At 41.3% G+C, this 15,237-nt stretch overlaps 1 protein-coding gene across 2 annotated transcripts in view; it reads right to left on the minus strand.

Annotated features, from left to right (window-relative positions):
• obscnb (obscurin, cytoskeletal calmodulin and titin-interacting RhoGEF b) overlaps window positions 1–15,237 on the minus strand; it is a 58,043-nt gene that overhangs the window by 4,143 nt on the left and 38,663 nt on the right. Inside the window, exons 51-78 of one of the 2 annotated variants that reach the window (XM_083928095.1) lie at window positions 13,896–14,162; window positions 13,400–13,675; window positions 13,019–13,291; window positions 12,406–12,696; window positions 12,072–12,101; window positions 10,480–11,820; window positions 10,095–10,376; window positions 9,270–9,351; window positions 9,046–9,167; window positions 8,758–8,955; window positions 8,594–8,626; window positions 8,405–8,503; window positions 8,079–8,297; window positions 7,876–7,909; window positions 7,644–7,696; window positions 7,409–7,507; window positions 5,441–5,497; window positions 4,192–4,331; window positions 3,632–3,832; window positions 3,443–3,519; window positions 3,189–3,359; window positions 2,882–3,041; window positions 1,455–1,571; window positions 1,156–1,320; window positions 911–1,069; window positions 619–796; window positions 410–523; window positions 95–262 (exon numbers count right to left, since the gene is read on the minus strand). In XM_083928095.1, the coding sequence (XP_083784221.1) occupies window positions 95–262; window positions 410–523; window positions 619–796; window positions 911–1,069; window positions 1,156–1,320; window positions 1,455–1,571; window positions 2,882–3,041; window positions 3,189–3,359; window positions 3,443–3,519; window positions 3,632–3,832; window positions 4,192–4,331; window positions 5,441–5,497; window positions 7,409–7,507; window positions 7,644–7,696; window positions 7,876–7,909; window positions 8,079–8,297; window positions 8,405–8,503; window positions 8,594–8,626; window positions 8,758–8,955; window positions 9,046–9,167; window positions 9,270–9,351; window positions 10,095–10,376; window positions 10,480–11,820; window positions 12,072–12,101; window positions 12,406–12,696; window positions 13,019–13,291; window positions 13,400–13,675; window positions 13,896–14,162 (5,406 nt within the window). The remainder of the gene's footprint in view (window positions 1–94; window positions 263–409; window positions 524–618; window positions 797–910; window positions 1,070–1,155; window positions 1,321–1,454; window positions 1,572–2,881; window positions 3,042–3,188; window positions 3,360–3,442; window positions 3,520–3,631; window positions 3,833–4,191; window positions 4,332–5,440; window positions 5,498–7,408; window positions 7,508–7,643; window positions 7,697–7,875; window positions 7,910–8,078; window positions 8,298–8,404; window positions 8,504–8,593; window positions 8,627–8,757; window positions 8,956–9,045; window positions 9,168–9,269; window positions 9,352–10,094; window positions 10,377–10,479; window positions 11,821–12,071; window positions 12,102–12,405; window positions 12,697–13,018; window positions 13,292–13,399; window positions 13,676–13,895; window positions 14,163–15,237) is intronic. The other variant, XM_083928096.1, reaches the window with a different exon arrangement.

Raw genomic sequence — 15,237 nt, forward strand, 5'->3', positions numbered from 1 at the left:
TAATATTGGCAGAAGTATAGTGTGACTAATTACTGATCTTTTCTGTGTTGCATTATAACTATGAATTAAAGCATGCACGCTGAATGTCACATACCCTGAACAGTTATCTTGCCAAGAGTGCTGGCATTGCCGGCCGTGCTTGTTGCAAAGCACATGTACTGGCCAGAATCATCTGCCGTCATGTTATCCAAGATCAGTGTGCAGGCACCATCCGGGTCCTCAATGATGATGTGATGAGGATCTGCCTCCACAGTACGTCCATCTACATCCCACAAGTGAACCATGCATTGATGAAACACATTTGGTCTTGGGTATTGTTTGCTTATGGAAGTTAGTCTGTCACTCCCATTTGTGTATATATTGTCCAATAGAGCAAATGAATAAAATAAGAATGGTGAAAATGACGTACCTTTGTACCAATTGATTGCAGGTTTGGGTACTCCAGTGACTTTGCAGGCCAGCTTAACAGTCTGTCCCAGCTCTGCTGTGCAGTTTGCCAGAATTTCATCAAAGTCAGGACGACCTGTAAACGCAGATTAATAACCAAAGGCAGTGTCTTAAAGTGAGATAATATCAAAATACATTCTGAGTGATAAAAGAGAGAAATAATAAACTCACTCCACGCAGGCATGCTATATCGCTGCTGCAGTTCTCTGAAGTCTCGCAGCCATGAGTTCTTGATGGTAACGGTTCGAGCCTGCAAGGTGTATTTCCTTACAGAGTCCTCACGTTCATGCCAGATTTCAAAGGCACGGTCATCACCCTCCACTGTCTCATTCACGTCAATGTTATTCAACTGCAACGGGATGAAGAATACAGAAATCCTAATTTAGGCTGCTGATCAGGAAAGATGACAACAAAGAAAAATAATCTTAAACAGAAAACACTCTGGTTATGTTAAAAGTCTTACCTTCATCATGTTCTTAAAGACATATGCTTGTGTGTCAGTGTTGCTGTCTCTCTTGGGCTTGCAGATTATACAGTAGTTCTTAAACAGGAAGACGTGGCGGTGGTGACCTCTAGAGGACGACCTAATTCCTGGAGCCCCTTCCCACACTTGGAAGGGTCCCTGGTTTCAAAAGGAAGAAAAATCAACATAAACGGTCAAACGAACGCAATCACACCTATAATCAGTGTATTAATGACTCCACCTACCTGTCTCATTGGCTCTCCCAACACTTCCAGTGTGGCAGGATAGTTCTCGATCATGGAGACATGGTGGGTATTCTCGGAGCGCTGAGGGAGGGCAGACACCATGGCGTAGGCTTCCTCTAGTAAGCAGCAGTTCTGGCCATTTTTTGCCTTGTTTCGAATGAGCTCCTGAAGATATTGGAGAAGAGAATTCAATAAAACTGAGGTGACAGTGATACAGGTCTACAACCAAAGGCCTCTCTGTTATTGCAGAGACGTCAACATCGTAAGAGTTCATGCATATTGTGTGTCAGAGCCTTTACCTTGAGGATGGCTTTGTACTTCTGAATCCTGTCCAGTGGTTGTTGGAGGCTGGCGTTGATGCTGCGCACAGGGGGATCAGCAGGGTCTGCACTGGCTTGCACTTTCTCAATGTACTCCTACAATGAGATGGAAGGAATAATTATACTAATCCAGAGTCCTTTCACAGTCACCCTAATGACGAGGTATTATTCAAGGATGCAAATACAAGTATATAGTAGCAAGTTACTATAGAAATTACAACTTGAATTAGGCTAGGAAAACAAAAATATGCTCATAGTGTGGTAACATGTTATTAAAGGGACACTGTGTAGCATTCTAAGTAATTTGTTACCTTAAATCAATGTCTTCATTCATAAATAAGACCTCTGCCAACAGTCTGATTTACCCTCCTAAGTGAATAATTTCTTTTCTGTATTTACATAGGAAGGATAACCTCTATGGAGGCTTCCATGTCCTTCCGGTCTATAAAAAAATATGAACAGCCGAGAGGGACATAAAGCGCAACGTGGTACCGGTAAGGCTAAACGTGTATTCGCTCAGAGCCAGCGTGACTGTGGAAAACTGGAGAAGGAGCTCAGCGAGACACCCTTATTTATTTTATTTTATCTAACCTTTATTTAACCAGGAAAAAGACTCATTGAGATTAGAAATCTCTTTTACATGAGTGTCCTGACCAAGACAGGCAGCAGCATAGTCTTACATACACACAAACACAAGGTGGACACAAACAGTAAAACAGCAACATTTCAAGGTCAGCTACAATAATACAAGCATCGGGCAAAACATCTACAGCCAGATGTTTCTGCATCCAGGTCATTCAATTTCCCCTTAAAAGTGTTCAATGAGACCCACTCATTTTGTTTCAAAGTTTTCTGTAAACTGTTCCAGGCTGAGGGAGCAGCAAGCCTAAATGCTTTCTTTTCCAGTTCAGTTCTGACTTTTGGGACAGACAGCAAGAACAGATCCTGAGACCGAAGATTGTGAGTCCAAGCATTGGTTTCAGTTAATGTAGAACAAAAGGTAAGAAGGAAGTAAACCTAACATAGCCTTGTAAACGAGAATATGCAGGTGTCTCAGTCTACGTGTTGATAAGCAGGACCATCCAACCAAAACCACCCTCGTCACTGCCTCAGCAAATTTTAAAGTCTGCACTGTGCTTTTGTTCAAAATGCAAGATCATACTTATGCCACGCCACAGGAAAGGGAATCCTCGTCGCTTTAAAAGCAAAAAGAGGCAACATGACCATACCTAAAGGCCACCATAGCTTCTACTACATGCTTGGAAAGTGAAGGGTGACGGGAGGGGCATTTAGTTGGTTGTAATTTGTAACTCACCACTAGGTAAAGCTATTTACTACACACTGCTCCTTTAAGGGTTAGAAAGTGTGAAGGCTTTGGTTCTAATGCACTGCAGTTGTGGTGTTACCTTGAAGAAGCGGTGGACAGCCTTGTCACTGACAGCAGATTCAGCCTGACTCTGACCGACAAGATACTGAAGGTACTTCTCAAAGCCCTCCTTGTTCTTCAGGAAGCACATGGCTACATCATCATCTGTGTCGCAGTCGTTCAACTTTGGTAGGAATGCCCTAAAAACAAAATTGTGGGTAAATGAGTGCACTGAAAATCTACTTTTACTACACAGGAGATCTTCTCCGGGTACAAATGTTATTTTACTTTCTTTTTTAAAAACTATCATCAGACTAAAATGACAAGTCATCAAGAGGTGAACTCACTTGCTATGGAAGGACTTGATGTCATCAATGTTCCTGAATATGACTTCCTTCTGGCTGCTGACATCAGGCGGTGCATCAGGACTCTCTGCGTGCTTCAGGTGATGGGAGGAAAAGAACTCGACCTCTTTTACAAACTCTGATTCACCATTTATCAGGTCTTGGATGAGTTGGCTAGGGACATGAAATAACAGCTGGTTATGACACTTCCTTGAGTTCCAGTATTTGGTAAGTAAGTGTGGACGTGCTTTACTTACAATAATTTCCTCTTGTATTCGCCCTCAGACACCTCCTCTCCACTCGTCTCCGGAAGGTCACTAGTTTCAGCAGAGAGCTGGAAGAATACACATTGTTACTATTAATGGCAATGACAATAAATTAATAATGGTGAAAAAAAAGTTTAGATGTTATGTTTGTCGATCAATGGCTGTAGTTTTAACACGTACTTTGAGTTTCTTGTCCAGGTAGGCAGGTGAGACCCAGCCCTGGCGGGATGGTGTAGTTTTGGTGGGTTTGGTCCGAACTAACCATTTGAGTGGATGAGCTGAGTCCAAAACCTCAACATACTGCCCCTCCTTTAGAGAGATGGATTCTTTGCTTGCTATAGTGGGGTTGTAGTCAGCCGTTGCCACATAGATGTCAAACATCTGTATAAAAAAAATAAAAAAAATCTTATTGGCCAGCATGAACAGGAGGAATACACCAAGTAAAAACTGTTTCAATGAATATAATGAATAATGAATTTTATATATATATATATATATATATATATATATATATATATATATATATATATATATATATATATATATATATATTGAACCTGCTTATTCATTACTTGGATCCCAAGTAGCTGCCACTAAGGTAGTAGCTACTCTTCCTGAGGTCAAAGGGTGATTGGTCATAGATAATTTCCCCATATCTATGACCAGTACAAACATTGAGGTTTATAGTAACACAATTCTGGACAAACAAACAAAACACACTGAGAATTTCTATATCTCACCTCTCCCCTGGCATCACCCTCATCGGACTCAGAGGAGGAGTCTGCAATGAGGGAGGGAGGACGAGACCGTCCGTGATGAGGTGATGGAGACGGGGTCTTGGTCTCATCGTCACTGTCAACACCTGGTACACGCAATGAAGCTGGGGCAGCAAAGACGGAAGGAGCCAGTCAGAGTCAAAGTCAATTGTGCAAACAAGTAGAGAATCTAAAAAAATCTTTTAAACTTAATTTGTCACTGTTAGGGAACACGTTAATGTACTTTGCTTTAGATGAATATCAATCCTTTATATATGTGTGTACATATATAATTTCAGAATAAGTCAAGTATTAATCATTTGTTCTCTACGTTTAATCTCCAGTGTGTTAGACACACACACACACACACACACACACACACACACACACACACACACACACACACACACACACACACACACACACACACACACACACACACACACACACACACACACACACACACACACACACACACACACACACACACACACACACACACATTTATTTTGGCTTTTTATGCCTTTATTTGACAGGACAGCTGAAGGTTGATAGGAAATGGGGGAGAGAGCGAGTGGGCAACATGCAGCAAAGGACAGCAGGCCGCTCCATATGGGGCACCTACTCTACCAGGTGCGCTCCTAAATGATCTTTTTTTTTGGTCTTAAATTTGGTAGCAGTTATTAGTGCCCAATTTGTCAGAGCTAGGCTGAGGCAGGACCAGTCATCTCAAAGTCACATCTGAAGCAATAACTGGCTCTCTGCTGGCATCTACTGGTGTTTATATTTTGATATACTTGTTCATCCAAATATTTAAATCATTACCCCTATATATCATTTTAGATTTTTGTTCAAAACAACTACATTTTTGGGGGAATGTAAACAAATAAAACAACAATCATTTCATTCTAAATGCTTTGCTATGTGTTAGTATTGTAACAACATGCAAGAAAAAGCTACAGTACAGATAACAGTTATTATCTGAGCTCTCCACATACATGTCGGTGATCATATATTCCAGCTTTAAGTTGTTGAGACTTCACAGTCATTTTAAAATCATTTTGAAATCCATTTCGATTAGAAGTTTTAACAGTTATAATGCTGATCTTCCTGAATGTAAAAGGAAATGTAACTCAGAATTGTTTCCACAAGTCATCTGTATATCCATAACGCAATGGGAAAAATGTATTAATTAATTAATTAATTGTGAAGCTGATGCACTTAGGATACATACTGGTAGTTTTGGGCCAAGATTTCATCCACTGGAGCACTTCATGATTCTGTAAGCTGTCTGAATAACAAATTAATGAATGGATGAGCATTGAATTGGTTGGATTGCTAAACCGATGGATGTATGTATGCATGAAGCAATGAAAAGTCATATACTCATGGATAAAACAAAACAAGCATCAGAAGAGCCGTAAAGGAACACTCATTTGTCATGTTTGGTTTCAACCATAACTCTATTGGAAAGTGAATTCTAATTCAAGAAACAGAGTGCGATTCACGATTCTTGAATGATCTGAATGAATTCACTGAACCAAACCTGACTGGCACGGAACAAAAGACTAAACAGAAGCACTGTATCCAACATAATGTGTGGATTACTTGTATATTTTCAGCATCTTTAGCATTAGCACCTAGTAAAGCCATTCATTGCAGCCTGTTTCATGTGCAGAATCACAAAAATGACTACTTAGTCTGATTAAGCAAAGGGATAGGCAACCTGCAGATTTCTATTCCCACCACAGATAGCACCAGGTGATTTAAGAGATAGTGTCTCTGTCTGGGTTAAGGCGTCCTCAGCTTGTTGTAGTGTGGAATGAAAACCTACTGTAGTTAGTTCTGGGAGCCTATGGCCTTGGTTGCCTTTCTCTGACCTAGAGTATGTTATCTGGTCACAGTTAGCTTGCTGTATTTACGATGATGACAGAATGATCATTGCACACGGAAAAAAACAAGCTGGGATTCCATTGCAACCCACCTCAACAGCAAGGACAACAGTCAGTGCTGGATATTAGTTGAACATGCAGGTTAAGTGTTTACCTTTACAGAAACATCAGCTTAAACATCGATGGGCTATCTACTATTCCACTGGACACTAAATTTGATGCTATCCCATTACTTAAAGTCACTGACATGCTGTCAAAGCTTCATGAGGGCTGCGGTCAAACTCAAACAAAATCATGGCTTTATGTGTGTTTAACCTAGACCTGAATAAACCTGGTTATGTTATGACAGATTTGGTTTGTAGAAACACTTATATAAACCATTTAGGTTAAAGCTGCCATTGGTAATATATATTGTTTTTGTCATATTTGCTGAAACTGTCACTATATTTTGACAGTATTACATGTGTTCGGAGTTAGAGGTTAGAGTTCCTCTGTTAAGTTCTTTCTTTACTTTCCTTTCTGGGCTGGTAATCATTTGAGAGATGGTTGAGGGAGTGATTACGCTGTGGGATAAAACATGTGAGAGTGCAGCAGCTGCGGAGAGCAGTACTGAGTGCACGCTGCACAGAGACGCTAGCTTTTAAAGGCTGCTCAAACCAGCCACACAGCTCATGAAGACCTGCACTGTCATTTTTTCGGGGATCCATCCACCAACAATAACCTAAACTGAACTGAAGTAACATAACCGAGCTCACTGCTCACAAGAGAAGAGACCAATGCTGACGGGGTGTTTTCAGCTCACTCCAGGAAAACAACTAATATTTTAGTGTTTTGTTTAGCTTAAAATTAGAAACTTGACCGGGCCGCCATGTTGAAAACAGTCAAACCAAAACCAATTACTGGCTACTGACCGGCCAGGAATCATTATTTTCTAAAACTAAAAGTGCCTTTAAGACACAATCCTGTTTGAGCTGTGTGTAACATGGTTGAAAAAACGCTGTGGTGCGGCGCAAGCTATTAGAAATAAGAGTGCAGTGGAGCTGTTGCCACATTTGGTCTGAAAGGCCATTTAAAGCAGAAACATGGCGTCGGCCCACCACCTACAGGTAACGTTTTCTGCATGAAAAAATACAATAAAGAACTTTTTTTGACAGTACCAAGTACAGCTTTAACGCAAGACAGGCTTTTACTGTCACTTTCTGGAATTGCTCAGTATTTCTAATAGAAAGTACTTTAAAGTGTCACACACCAAATTAAAATCAAATAATTGAATGTTGAATTGCATAAACAGAATGGTCCATGACACTTACCTTGGGTTATCTTCGCTGATACCATTTCAGTGATCTGTGAGGTGAGTTTCATGAGGAATTCCTCTGTACCTACTTCACCTAGGTAGGGTATTTTACCCTCTTATGCCACACACAAAGAGGAAAGAACAACATAAATATTGCAGTATTAATTACTACAAATAATTTATGTTCCTTTAAATAACAGATGATATTGTTATGAATAATATATGCCCATGTATAAGGTAATGTGCCTCACCTTTTCCTCTGCCAGCCTCTTCTTCTGGAGGACTAACTGTTATTCCAAGAACCCTGAGGAGAAATAAATTTTACATTTATGCATTTATTTATGCATACACATATGCATTGGAATGAAAGGTATATATATATATATATATATATATATATATATATATATATTTATTATTATTATTATTTTTTTTTATGTGTAATGCCATTCTGAATCTGAAATCTCAAAGAAAAAAACTTACTCTGAGGTTTTGGTCTCTTTCTTTGGTTGTGGTGCTAGAGAAAAGAGGTAGAAACACATACAGTATATACGTACAAATACAATTACGCCCACAAGACAAACTAAGGCAGTAAGAGATGTGTACTGTGGAAGTGTCTTGTAGTTTATATACTCAAAGGTCAATATCATTTCTCTATAGAGTGCCTAGATGTCTGCTTTCCTTACTGTCATCAACCTCGAGGTGGGCAGTGCAGATGGACTGTCCTGCTCTATTTGTGGCAATGCAAGTGTAGGCGCCAGTGTATTCTGTGCCCACGTCCATCAAGATGAGGCTGTGCTGGCGCCCTGAGCTGGCTATTTTGTATCCCTTGGTGTCAGGCTTGATCCACAGGACATCTTCAATTGATTCCTCCTTTAGCCAGGAGACCATAGGAGTGGGAGAACCTGAAAAAATAATGGGTGGTATTGACTCTTTTTTTTAAACACAAGATTCATTTTAGGATCTTCCCAGATAACTGTAGGTGTTATAGGATAGGAGAAATCAAACAAACCTTCTACTTTGACAGACAGAGTGATGCTGGCTCCTTGTTTCACCTTCCTGTTGCTGAACCTTTCAAGGAAGCGAGGTGGCACCAGTGGCTCCTTCGGGTCTGTGAAAATAAGGTGTAAAACAAAAGCACAGTCACTTATAACATGTTATAATATCTACTAAAGTACCTTTGCCAAGTTTGTCAAGTTACCTCTTTTATCTTGTGGCATAATCTCCCCTGGCCCTGTTGCAAAAATGCAGTTATTATTTTATCTGTAAACATCTTAACTTTAATCTTTAAGCTCAAAGTAATTTAAAATACAGTATCTCATTTTCTTTTTGCATAGGCAACAATTCAGGTGTTTGCATACATACTCAGAACTATCAGGCGGGCAGAGGAGTAAGCAGACCCAGCTGCATTGCTGATGTAAGCAGAGTATTCCCCCATATCTTCCTTCTTCACCTCCAGGATCTCCACTCCATGAACATCTCTCTCTGCTAGTAACAGAATCCTTTGTGAAGGTCGCAGAGGGTGGCCATCTTTGAACCAGTATACTCTGGGTTTGGGGAAGCCTGGAAGGCAAAATGTATTTCAGAAACAGACAGTTACTGCTATTTGGATGCCTCAGATGAGCTGACTTTTAATATTGGTTAAAAACATACCCTTTACTTTGAGCTGCATCTTAGCAATAGGTGAACCTGGACTGACGTGAACATCACGAAGCTCGTCCACAACTTGTGGCAGCTGATCATCTTCAGTGACAGACTCAAATGTCTCAGTTTCCCTGGACGTGGAGAGGAGAACAGTACACCAGAATTCAGAATTCATTCATATTGTAAAATGTATTTATCATTATCTTTTTAAACACCATATGTAGTAAATTCACCTGGACATGTAGCCCTTGGCACTGACATAGGAAGATGTCTCAGTGGCATCAGCAGCAGTGTCATAATCTGAGCTGCAAGACACTGGTGGAAAGATTGATGTACAGCATCACAAAGTGATTAGTGAAATCTGGGACAATGTGTGTATCAATATATGTGATATGTATTTTACTAGACTTGTGAGAACCAGTTTGAGCTTCAGACTATGTCTACACTAAGCCGCTAATTTGAACATGGGTCGCTTTTGTAACATCGTCTCATGTGAGGATACTTTTCAGTAACATTTTCAAGTAGGGTTATTTTGACCACTCTGCTTTTTTAAGATGTTAGTTTAGGACCAGGACTTTTGTTTCAAGTTAAGAGGTTGACAGGTATAAGGTTTAATGCAGGAAATAAAGATGTCAGATACTTTTTAAACTGTTATATGAACTATTGAGACTACTGCTGCAGTTTATGGAAAAAAAATCTGAATTTTCTTTAATAATTTTTTTTTGTTATTAGGATTTTTCTGGTATCAAGCTAAAGGACTGGGTATCATGATATTTCTACCGTATATACTATATATCTGCTTGAAAAATCGCAATTTTAACTCAAGATGTCATATTGTATACTTTGGGCCTGTTTTCCACAACAAAAGAAAACTGCACCACCTAACACATCCCTATAACAAATACAGACAGATGAGACATTAGCAACAGCTGTTTTAAACAATGATATTAGCTTTTGCCTTCAGTCAAATGAAATGTAGTTGATTAATTATTACTCAAGCCAAGGTACTCAGAAGTATTTGTGAATCAGGCATGTGTGTGTGCATGTAATGTACTCACTGTCAACTCTGAGTTCAGCCTTTGTGGCTGCGATGCCACTGCTGTTTTCAGCTGTGCAACGATAGACACCCATGTCAGTGGGCAGCACAGTGGTAATGATGAGCTGGTGGCAGCCCTCCTGGTCTTCATTGATCATGTAATGGTCATTCTCCTCCAGCAATTTGCCATCCTTATACCAGCGAACTGTGGGAGGGGGCTTTCCAATCACAACACAGTCAAAGCTGACTGGATAACCGTCTGGAACATCCTGACTTTGTAGCTCTGTCAAAAAGACCGGTGCAGCTGGGTGACAAGAGAAAATAGTCAGAGAATTGAAAAAGATCAGAACAAGCACAATAGCAAACACAACACAGGACAGAAAACTGAATATGCACATGTTTCTTACCTGGGGCTCCAGTCATAAATGCAGGAGGCTGTCTTTCTTGTGTGGGGGTCTGTGTACCATCTTGCATGTAGCCCATCTTTCTAATTCGCAGCTCGACTTTTAGAGGCCCTGCCTCCTGGATGGTGGTCTCCACAGGAACCCCATGGATTGTAAACATCTCCTGGAACCTCTTTGAGGCAACTTCAGCCTCTGTCCGTGAGTCAAAGCGAATGTAGATGTAACTGTCGTCCTCCCGGTAAGAATGGGGATCTGGAGGACACAGATCTCCTTCATCTGCGCTGATAAATGGTTCTTCTTCAACATCTGGTGGGAGACGTGTACGCAACAGGCGCCGGAGACGTCTGCTTGCCTGTCTCAGTGACTCGTCCATCTCACTTCCTGAGGAGCTCTCAGGCTCGCTGTCGGCGCTGTAGCCCACGGTCAGAGGCCGTCGTCCGGATGATTCTCTCGCCGTTCCTACTGTGACCTTACCACTGTGAGAAGTGACTCCAAACTTGTTGGTGACCTCACAAGTGTAAACTCCAGTATCCTTCGTGGTGATGGCAGTAATGACCAATGAGCAAGTACCGTCATTGTAGATATCAATATGGTGGTGCTTGCCATCCATCAGTGGTTCTCCATCCTTCAGCCACCGCACCTTATCAGGTTTACCTTCTGAAACACATTCTAGATGTATGGTGCCATTAGGTTCTTTGGTCTGGTCTTTGAAGCCTTCTTTAAAGACAGGGCGCATGTCTCTGCGGGCTTTGTAGCCCTTGAAGGCAGCTTGAATCTTAATGGCAGCATCTCTGAGCTCCGGCTCATCTTCTTTACTGATCTCCATGATGTTAGTGTCTGTAGACACCTGCTTTTCATCTGTCTGCTGAATTGAGGTTGTTTCCACTTTAGTCTGCTGCACTGTTCTCTCCTCTGCCATCTGGAAATGTGCAAAGAATCTGTCAGTAGTCATAGTCTCTGGCTCTTTGGTCACTGTGACAGTAGACTTGCTGCTTTTCTTGAGGTAGGAGACGAGTGTTGGACCCCCAGAAACAGACTCATCCTCAGAGCTGGTGAACAATTTGGACTCTGTCTGCTTCACAGACACAATGGCCTGTTCCTTCTCTCCTGATTTTATTTCCACTTTCTCTGAGGCCTTCAGCTCTTTCTGTTCTGATTTGTTTTGACCGCCTTTACCGTCCTCCTCAGGTTGTTCAGTGATGGAGTCCAGTGTGGGTTCTCGACTCATGCGCCTTTTCTTGGCCGATTCCTCCCATAGCTCATGGACATCACCTTCTTCAGCAGCTTCTGGAGGCAGACTGGGTTGCCCAATCATCTCAGCCTCTACCCGTTTTTCCTCTATACCTATAACCACAGTGATGTTTTAAATGTTACTACATTATTATCAAAGTTACTGTCAGTACCCACACAGCACAAAACCTACTTGTGATTTAAACCCTGTCCATTAAAACTCTACTTATTCTATCTTAGCATGACTGACATTCCTGAAGGATTCAAATTTAGATTGAGAACAATAAACATGCAGATGTTTATAATTACAGTGGTACTCACAGGATAAATACATAAAACTTCACACCAAAGACACACTGTCTTACCTGGGCAAACTAGTGGCTGCATGGGTGCCTCTGTGGAACAATGAGAAAACAAACACACACATCATATAGCAGTTTATGCAAGTACAAAATATCTCTGCAATGCTATTATCAAATAATTTGGTAGAACACTGCTAACTTGTAGAGGTGTTTATATATGACAATGAGAGGTAAATAAAAGCTCAATAATGAACTACAAAGCCAAATAGTAGAAAGTCATTTATGACAAGGGTTTTGATCTTATATCTCCATATAGAGAAAAAGACTGTAGTGAAATAAGCAATAATAAACTAAATGTAGACTATTTAATAAACTTAATTAACAAATCCACACTCACCAAGCTGCACAGTCTGAGGCAACTCAACCGGCTCTCCAACGCCAGCTCTGTTGATGGCTGCCACTCTAAACCTATAGCCACTCCCCGGGATAAGATTTTCAACCACAAACTCTGTGTTGCACACAGGTTCAGAATGACATGGAAGCCAGAGAGCACTATCTACCAGGCGCATCTCCACCCTGTAGCCCAGAATGGGACTTCCTCCATTGTGGAGAGGAGTAAACCAAGAGAGGGTGACAGACTTTTGAGTCTTACTGAGGACTTCAGGGTCCTCTGGAGGATCAGGTACACCTGTTGGAAAGGAAAGAAGCAGGCGTTAGATGCCTTGATGAACAATAGTCAAAAACTACAGATTGCAGTGTTTATCTTTCATACTCCATCCAATTACATGTGGAGTTGCCACGCAGAGTACATAACTGGAATACGCAAGTAGGTGAAATGATAGTCTATTAATCAAATAAATCATGGTTATGTTTGCATCCTTTTGATTTTCTCTAAACATAACTTAAAATTTGAAACCTAAAACCAAAATTCTTTAAAATACAGAAACAAAAAAGTGAAAGATTAAAAACCCATAATTAGAAAAGGCTACGAAACTGCTTCAAACACTTACTGATGATGGTGAGTTTGGCCAAAGAGAGAGCATCTCTAGCAGCAAATGTAATTTCCTGCTGAGGCAAAAGAGGTGCCTGTCTCAGGACAAGGCGATAAGAACAGCCGTCAGCTCTCGTAGCCCAGAGGTCACTGGACTTGAGCTCAACTCCATTAGCATACCAGGCTACTTCTGCTGCAGGGACAGGCTCAGTGAGTTCAACACAAAACTCAACCTTCTCTCCCACTGCAGCCACCTTGTCCTCCAGACCCTTCACAACGTCCAGCTGCCAGCCTTATGAGAAAAAAATACACAGAATGAAATGCAAAACTTTGTCAGTTAAAGTTGGTTATATTTGAATGCATAATTCAGGAAAGATAATGCTATTAATACACGACTCACGCTTGACAGAGAGTTGTGAAGATGTGGATGCTGTGCCGGCTTTGAAGGTCACTGTGCAACTGTCTTTTACTCGCAATTCCTTGAGCAGGAGCAGATGACGACGACCACTTTCAAATGTCACAATCTCAGCATTGGGAGATTCTTTCACCGGTTTCCCATCAAGGAGCCAGTGGCAATCTTTGTTCTCAGGACGAGAGAGGGCACATTCAAACAGCGCTTCACCTCCATCAAAGGTTTCTACATTCTCCAGGCCCTGGACAATGTCAATGGGTTTGCCTGTAGGAAATACATAAAAAAAAAATGAAGAAAGAAAGAAATCAGGATTAAATAAAAAAGATTTTAAGAAGACTGCAGAGCTCAGGGCACCAAATCATTTGGGATTTGCCAACAAAGGGCATATGATGACCAGTAACTGAGCAGTTTATTTGGCCACATATGAGGGAACAGAGGAGACTCCCTAGAGGTTGTTGTTCTTTCCATTTGGAGGGAAGCTCACCTTCCACATAAAGTGAAGCGACCGCGCAGGTCCCCTCTGCCTCACAGGAGTATGTGCCCCTGTCTTCAGCGGACACATGGCTAATGTACAAGCGAGCCACATTCCAGTCCTGCTCCACTACCACCCTTCGGCCGTCAGCCTGCAATGGCTGCCCGTCTTTCGTCCACTGTGCCTTGACTGGCCTTGAATACTGGCAGATGAACTCAGCCGGTTGGTTTTCGAGCACCCTCAGGTCCTCCATGTCGCTCACCACTTCAACCGTGGGATCTGAGGTTGGGGTCAGGGGTCATATGGTCATGGCTTGGCCATTAGATATTGAGATAAGTGAAGGACATGATGAATGACGCGTGGGCTTTATAACCCCCAAGAGCATGTTGAATTGATGTTAATATGCGAGGGATATAAATATGTTTTGGTGGATTGTCCAGTACAAATTGCATGTCCTATGGTATCTCAAAGTTGATTTTAATGTCAACTGTGACCACTGTATTGTGTGCTCTGAAGATAAATAGGAGGTCAAAAAGCCCAACCGTCAAGATTCAGAGTAATGGTCGCAATCAAGGGCCAAGAAGTGCTGGCAGCCGATGACAGAGGATGGGGTGATAAGTGGATATAAATGCCAAACTATGTAAGTACAGGGAGGTTAGAGGTTTTAGTGCTTGAAGGTTAGGGCCAAGGCTAGGTGGGATGGAATAGTAGAGGTAAATAAAACATTGAGTATTCAACAGCAGGCGACCTGCATGGATGGGTGGAGCAGCACTTTCCTAACACAACATTTCAGTTGACACTTTTCTGTGGTTCACTAACTCTGTACAATAAAACTTGGATCAAACGTTGACGTCACCTAAACCAAACCTATTATATGTAATCCACTGAATCCAATCACTAAATTTGTACTATTCATCATTTATATGCCAAGGGACATGTACACTTAGGGCTGCACATTTAACCGTATAATAATCACGATCATGCTTTTTTACTCCTATTGTTAATTAAAAGACAGATGTATGGACTCGAGGGATCTAATATTACTGTTGTATTTTTCCAGCATGCTGTGATTAACTAAAATCTTCCCCAAACAGTCGAGGATACTTTTATTCCGTAGTTAAAGGGGATTCATAACACTTAGCAGTGTTCAGTGCATCTCGGACATCTCAAAATGCAGCTGACAATGTGCAAATGAGCACAGTCATTCACTGACACGGATATTCACAACCCATGAATGTACATCCAATAGGCACTGTTCATTCTTTAAAATGACTGTACCTTGATTATGTGAGACTTGTAAGCAAAGACTTGCTTCAAATGGAGCCGATGATGCTAACGAATGGAATCAATTCAG

This window comes from Echiichthys vipera, assembly GCF_963691815.1.
Source record: "Echiichthys vipera genome assembly, chromosome: 15".
In the NCBI taxonomy this organism is placed as follows: Eukaryota; Metazoa; Chordata; class Actinopteri; order Perciformes; family Trachinidae; genus Echiichthys; species Echiichthys vipera.